A 7,821-nucleotide genomic window follows, 5' to 3' on the forward strand; every position below is an offset into this window, starting at 1 on the left:
ATTTTATTTATTTATTTATTTGAAATTATTTTGAGTGTTTATTTGAAATCATTATAACGTTTTTAATCTGGGTAAGATCTTTTGAAATATTAGAAATCTAGATTACTATAACCTTTTCAAAATCTTTGAAATCTTTTGAAAGTTTTTAAATCTTTTGAAATGTTCGAAATCTTTGTGAAATCTGAAATCTTTGTCAAATCTTTTGAAATATTTCTCATATGTTTGCTTGTGAAATCTTTCTTATTCGTTCAAGACATTGAATTATTTGAATTCTTACAACATTTAAAAATATTTAGTAATATTTTTTAATTTGGTGTACACTCAAAACCCGTGCGGTAAACACTTTGAATGCGAAATTAAACTTATAGAATCAAAGATAAAATTATACACAAATTATTTATATATTCATATACCACAATTATTGACAAAAAATCTGTTCATTGCAATCTATAAAATAATTTATTCTGTAATGATTAAAAGATAAATTCTATCTTGATAAATATAAACTGCTTTAGTAGCAAGATTTTTCTCCCATAATAGACTAAAAGATTTAAATTACTTTTCGCATTTAAACGAAAGAACTGTTTTCAAAGATTAAAATATTTAATTCAAGGTTCTCATGAAAAATTGAAGGAGATTTCCAAGTTTTCAAGGTTAAAAAAAATTCAAGGAGAATTCCAGGTCGCTGAACACCCTGTTATTTTTTCATTGTCATATGTTAATATTGCTCGTACCTAGATCTAAAGCGACCCAATCTTTCGAATTCTCTCCCTCAATTTTGGGAATTACGTCTCCAGGATGTCTTTTTAATTTGTAGACTTTACGTACGAAAGTAGCCAGGGCGGTCATATGCCTGGCTGACTTTGCTGACACTATGACAAGGTAGTCTACGTATGCATATTCCGGTGGTACAGAAACTACGAAGACATCTTGGGCATTATCCTTTTTCAGGACTTCAATCAGATCTTCGATTTCGTATACGCCAGTTATACCACCTGGAGTTTAATTGAATATTAATAGAGTAGATGTCGATTTTAATTTTACTTTATTCAGTATATTTAGTGTCTGATTCCTATGAAAGAAATTACAGGAAAAAAAAAGTAAATAAAGATTGAGCTAAATTTATCTTGAAGTTTAAAATCTTGATCGCACTATATAGCATTTAAAAAATACATTCCGATTTGGAAATGTGTTTGCGTTGATAAAGTAGGTAAAATTTTACAAATATTTTATCATGTAACTCCATGATTGATAAAAACAATTGGTTAAATTATAGAATAGCTGGTACCACACTCTATTTCCTGGATTTTTTTTCCAAAATCAAACTATTGGAACATGAAATTGAAGTAAATTCGAAGCGATTTATTAGAAGAAAGCATTAAAATTATTTTTAATTGCATTATTATAACGGTCAAATATAGGTCTATCAAAAATTTGAATTTGCTGTATTTAACTTACCGTTTAAGTCCTTTTAAGAATCCGGGCAAGGTAAAAAAAGTTATAAATAAGTGTAATTTGAACTTTTATTTACATATCTTGACATTTTTGCTGTTTGTTTTGTTTATATAAACCATTTTACTTACAAAAAAAGAAAGAGTTGCTAAAGTTGTTTAAGAAAGAGTCATTTCAAATTTTAAAGCACCTCGACCCCCTTTCCAACTTTTAAAAATTACAAATGAAATTTTTATAATTGGTTATATCGATGAAAATAATTTAAAAAGAATATTCCATTTTATTAAAAAAGATTTAAAAATTTCGTATACATACTCTTTAACCCAGCAAGAATGTCTAAAAACACATTAATGGTAAGTTGAATATGGCAAATTCAAATTTTTGGTAGACCCATATTTGACACGTTATAATAATGCAATTAATAATAATTTTAATGCTTTCTTGTAACAAATCGCTTCGAATTTACTTTTAGTTTGATAAAAAAAACAAAAAAAATCCATGAAATAAAGAGTGGTACCAGTTATTCTATAATCTAACCAAACAATTCCTTAAAAATGATTTAAGAAATAATCATGACACCATATCACTCGTTTAATTGATTTTTGCAAAGTGTATAAAACTCAAAATATAAATTTACAGGCAAAAATTAAAAACGTGTAACATTTTTAATGTAGAATCTTTTATATATGGGATGAAACAATTTAAAACTTTAATTTATAACTTTTTAATGTAGGACTGCTACAGCCAAATTTACTCGAAAAAGTAAAAGAGTAAGCAATTAAGCATAGAAGTGATTAACAGAAACTAATTTTGAACCTAAGAAGTGACTAATATGAATTAATAATATGAACAATATTCTTTTGAATTTAAAATTCATTGGTAAGACTTCAAAACAATTCAAGTTAAATTAAAATAAATTGAAAAAAAATAAAATAAAAAACCCTATTTATTTCTGTCAAATTATAGAGAAATATGAGGAAAATAAAAAGAATTCGATGGGATTGAGACTGAATTAAACAAAAAAACTCAAGTGAATTAAAAACAATTCAAAAATATGAAAAAATGGATGGAATTCAGTAAGTTTGTAATGATTTTAGAAACATTCAAAAGGATTCGATGAAATGCCTCAGAATTTAAAGTAAGTTTAACAGACTTTAAGATGAATTTTAAAAAACTAAATAAAACATCCATTGAATTGAGTAGAATTCAAATCAATTAAAAAAATCAAGAGTATTCCTGGGAATTCAGGATAAATTTGGAGTGAATTACAAATAAATTGCATAAACATTGAAAAATCTCTTCAAATCTTTAAAATTATACGAAAACCCTTACTTATTGTTAATAAATTCTTTATAATCCAATACAATATTATAAAATCCCGTGACATTTGTTGATATTTCCTAAAAACCTGAAAAATTTATTAGAATCTATTGGAATCTTTAAAAATATTATAGTCCCTGTAAAAAGGTTCCATATCTTCCGCAATTCTTCACAATTGAATTACATTTTTTTTAAATTCCTTAGAATCATAGAAAATCTTGGAAATCCAAGTTATTGAAATATATTGAAAATTCCATGGAAGTATTTAAAATATCCTATAATATTTGAAATCCTATTAAGTTACTATAATCAATTGAAAATTCCATGGAATATTCTAAAATACCGAACAATATTTTAGATGCATTAAAATCTCTTGAAAATTCATCAGAATAAAAAAATTTAAAACCCTAAACGAAAGAAAAATCCTAGGAATTTTTTTAAATACTCTAAACTCCTTAGAAAATATTTGAAATCTTACTAAATCATTCAATTTTTTAAAATCCTGTAAAATCGTTGCATAGATTTCGAAATTTCTTTAAAACCCATAAAAACTTTGTTAAATCTCTTCAAATCTTTTACATCCTAAAATATTTGAATTCTTACCAAATTCTTAGGAAGTTTTTGAAAGATCCTACAATCTTTAAAGTCCTTTGGAAACTTTTAAAATTATTGAAATCTATTAAATATTCCTTGCGCATTCTTTTTAAATACCCTATAATATTTTTAATCTTTTAAGACTTTTGATAAAGTTTTGGACAATTCCTTGGAATCTTTAAAAATACCCCAAAATCTTTGCAATTTCTTCAAATGATTAATGTCTATTAAAAATTTCTTGGTATCCTTAAAAATACCCTAAAATATTTGAAATATTTTGATACTTTTTAAAGCTGTTGAAAATTCTTTGGTACTTTAAAATTTTAAAATACCCTAAAGTCTTTAAAGTCCTTTGGAATTCCCTTCACATTATTGAAATATATTTTTAAACCCTATTTCAAATCTTTTGAACGATTTTACAGTTCTTGGCAATTATTTTGAACTTTTAAAAATATGAATTGAAATCTATTAAACATTCCTTGGGATCTTTTTAAATACCTTAAGATATATTTAAATACTTTAGAACTTTGTAAATCTCTTGAAAATTACTTGGAATTTGTAAAGATACCCTAAAATTCCTTCAAATGGTTAAAATCCATCAAAAAATTCTTGAAATATTAAAAAATATTTCAAATTCTATGAAACGTTTTAAAGCTCATTAAAATGCCTCCGAAGATTGAAAAAAATCCTAAAATCTTTGAAGTCATTTGAAAAACCTTAAACATTCGAAATCTATTAAAAATCCCTTGGAACTTTTAAAATATCCTAAAATATTCTAAATCTTTTTATAAAGGTCTTGAACATTACTTGGAATTTTTAAAAATGTCCTAAAATATTTCAAACAGTGTGAAACTTTTGAAAGCTCGTTAAAATCCCTTGATGTTTCTTTAAACACACCAAAATCTTTTGAAATCCCTTTAAAGTATTGAAATATATTAAAAATTCCTTAGAATCTTTTAAAATCTTCCAAATATCTTTAAATGTGTTCAAATTTCTTGGAATCTGTTAGAATAACCTTAAATATTACAAAAGATTTTAAGAAAATTAAGAAATAAGTAACGGATAGAATAATGACTATCTTTTCATTTAAAAAAGTGATTATAGTGGCTTTATCTTAAAAACTGAAAGTTACTTAGAGCGCTTCTTACTAAAATTCCCTTATTTTTACATTTTTTCCAAATCCTTGACCTACGACCACCAGGTCAGTTAAATTATTACTGCCCATAAATTATTGTATTATAAATAATAAAGTCCTCTTTTTCCATGAGAACAAAGAAATCCCATGAATGCGTAGATGTTTACTCACGTGTTAGGTTTATACCAGCATAGGGATCGAACTCTTCTTCCTCGATATTTAATTCAGCAAGATTTATTTTATGTCTTTCTTCATCGACGTCAAAAATAACCGGTGAATCTTCGTCTTTGAACACTTTGTATTTTTGACTTACGGTGTAAGTAGGGTTATGTTTCGACTCCTCCTTTTCAGCTTCATTATCCCTTAATTTTTCACGAATACTCTTGCTGCAGAATGACCTCTTTTTGGAAAATGTTTCATATTGCACTATTCTACAGGAACACGTATAGGAAGATTTAAATAATCCTTTTCCGACACAAAATAACGAATTTGAAACGCGACTCAACATTTTTTCAGGTGTAGAACATAACCTCTATTTTTTATTCGTCAATTTTGTTGGTAGCACCTGTTTGCGTTGGCTAGACTGCCAATTTAAATTTGTTTAAAACGCAGTCTTAATTATTAATAAAATAACGCCACTATTAATGTTATGTGAGCGTAATCTCAAATTTTGTTGTTCGAATCAACTTGCTCACACGAAATTGAGTTGAAAATTATATGAGAAGCACTAAAGAAATATTTTTGGAAGCACTAAAAAAAATTGGTCCCAAATTTTTATAATTATGAAAGAAGTAAAAAAAAACTTGTTTTTATCATTGTAAACATTTAGTACCAGACAAGCGTTTCTTAGTGCTTATTTTATTTCTCAAATTTTCAACTCGATATCGCGTTGGGTTTAGAAAAATTTGAGCATTGCCTTAATTAGTCAAATTAAAAAGCTTAAGAAATTCGTCAAACGAATTCTAGTCACAAATTATTAAGTTTATATAGGGGTAGAGTTCTGAGCGGGTTATATTATTTTGAGAACGATAACGAGAATATAACCGAGAAATAAATTGCATTTTTTCGTTAACTTTTCGGTTGAAAATTCACCTCTTTTTTTGAAAGTTTGTCTATTTTATTTTAAAGTTTACCTGTTTTAGCAGAAATAAAATATTTTTATGATAAAAATGCAACTGTTTGGTTATTAATAAGGCTATTATACTATTTTCTTGAAAACTTAATTATTTCGAAGAAAATTTACTTGTTAAAAATTCATCATGTTTAGTTAAAAAAATTCGTCTTTTTGGATTGAAAATTCAGTTTTTTTCGTAGAAACTTATTTTTTTGTTACAAAAATTCAATTTCTGATGTTACTGAGTAAACTCGAATCTTTTTTGAATGAAAACTCAGTTTTTTGTAATACAAAATTCTTCTGCTATTAGATAAATTTCATATTTATTGATAAAAATGCAACTATTTGGTAGAGAATTCAAAAATGTTGTTAACAAGTCATCCTTTTTGGTTAAAAATTAGTCTTTCTGTGTTAAAAATCCAAGTTTTTGGGTTTAAAATTATTTGTTAAAAGATTCAGTTTGATCGTGAAAACTCGACTAAAATCTTTTTCAACCGAAAATTCAACTATTTTTTGAAAATGTATCTTTTTGATTTAGAACTTCACGTTTTAGAAGAAATTTCTTTAAATAAAAATCCAAACTTTTGGTTAACCCATTAATGACCAAAGCTATCAATTTTATAACATGAGTTTGACCGCAAAATTTATGGGTATAACAGAACAATAAATAGACCAAAAGTACTGTTCCTTATGTTTTTGGGTGGGCTAAATTCAAATTCGTGGTCAAAATTAAATATGGCGGTTTTTGTATACAAAAGTAGTGAAAAATATTTGTTTAAAAAAAAATTCAATGGAATAAAAATGACTTTAAATTAACCATAGAACATTGATATTTTTTTTATTTTTTAGAAAAAATTTGAAAAAATTCAAGAATATTCTTTGACTAAATCTTAAGAAATTTTTATTTTTGGAAAATTTGTACTAAAGCCTATAGACTTTGGGAAATAATTGATCAAACTACTTGAATTTGTTCAGATTTCTTTTCGCAAATTTTTTGAAAAATCAAACATTTTTTCTAAAAAATCTAAAAAAAAAATGCAGTGTGCAAAAACTTTCAGGTTTTTGAGAAAAACAAATATGGAAAAAAACAGTTTCTGGAACATTTTTGCATTTTGTCCGCAATTTTGGAAGAAAAAACGTATATATAAAATTTAAGAATTTTTTGCGCCGTTGGTTGAAGAAATTTTAAGATATTACAGCGTTTTATATCTGAAAAAAAGATAAAAATCAAGCATTTTTCACTATTTTTGTATACAAAAACGCTAGATTTAATTTTGAAAACAAAATATTCAAATTTTGACCACAAATTCGAATTCAGGTCACCTAATAATAACATAAGGAACAGTACTTTTGATTGATTTATTGTTACACCCATAAATTTTGCGGCCAACTCATAGGTTGAATAATCAACTATTAAAACTTTTTTGTTTTTGGAAATAAATCAATACATTTGAAAATTTTAAATTTGTATGTTTCTTATACGGTTAATAATTCAAAATCACTGCGACATTAATTAAAACTCATGCTGAAACGTAGATTTTAATTAAAAATTAGATTACGAATCCCCTCCTTTTTTCTACAATTCATCTAACAACTGAAAAATTATTGTCTATAGCGTCGATCTAAAAAAATTGAACTTATTAATAATGAAAAATTCATTGTAAAAATATTTTATTCCAAATAATTTAACTTGCAGGAAGTGTGTTAAACCGAAATTGGAGAGGGAGAGAATATAAGGTTGAATTGTGTAAGTACGAAGAGAAATATATATTTATTTTCCACGGTCAATTTATTAAATTGAACAAGTTCTTCTGTAAAATATTTCGTTTTCATACAAATGGTGTTTCAGTACGCAGGGAATCGAAGGCTGTCCATTTTGCTTATCAGACGATAATTTTGGAAAAAGCTCCTTGCGAAATGATTCCCTTACCTGAAACAGAAAGAAGTTTATTTTAAAATAGGATTTCAGATTAACTTCGACAATTAATATGCCTAGAATAGAATCTACACCTCGCGAGTTAAGGTCATGTCATACTTTGCGATATTATAATTTACTTTTATACACTTTTTAAAGTTTCAGAAAAATATTAGCGTCCAAAGACCTGCTTTATTGTCTTTCAGGACTGGGTGATATTATTTTGTTGGAAACTGAATGCTCACATGCCTTAAAAAAAAAAAAACGATCCAGAAATAAGACTTTGAAAGA

The 7,821-nt window shown here is 26.0% G+C and overlaps 1 protein-coding gene and 1 long non-coding RNA gene across 2 annotated transcripts in view; both read right to left on the reverse strand.

The window, feature by feature from the left end:
• Positions 1-5,021, reverse strand: part of LOC117183097 — a 5,851-nt gene extending 830 nt beyond the window's left edge. The window contains exons 1-2 of the mRNA XM_033376262.1: positions 4,673-5,021; positions 735-995 (exon numbers count right to left, since the gene is read on the reverse strand). Of these exons, the coding sequence (XP_033232153.1) occupies positions 735-995; positions 4,673-5,009 (598 nt within the window). The 5' untranslated portion in view covers positions 5,010-5,021. The remainder of the gene's footprint in view (positions 1-734; positions 996-4,672) is intronic.
• Positions 5,022-7,385: 2,364 nt separating this feature from the next.
• LOC117183098 overlaps positions 7,386-7,821 on the reverse strand; it is a 3,211-nt gene continuing 2,775 nt past the window's right edge. The window contains exon 3 of the long non-coding RNA XR_004468344.1: positions 7,386-7,545. This is a non-coding gene — a long non-coding RNA (uncharacterized LOC117183098). The remainder of the gene's footprint in view (positions 7,546-7,821) is intronic.

The sequence above is a fragment of the Belonocnema kinseyi genome, chromosome 2, assembly GCF_010883055.1.
Source record: "Belonocnema kinseyi isolate 2016_QV_RU_SX_M_011 chromosome 2, B_treatae_v1, whole genome shotgun sequence".
In the NCBI taxonomy this organism is placed as follows: domain Eukaryota; kingdom Metazoa; phylum Arthropoda; class Insecta; order Hymenoptera; family Cynipidae; genus Belonocnema; species Belonocnema kinseyi.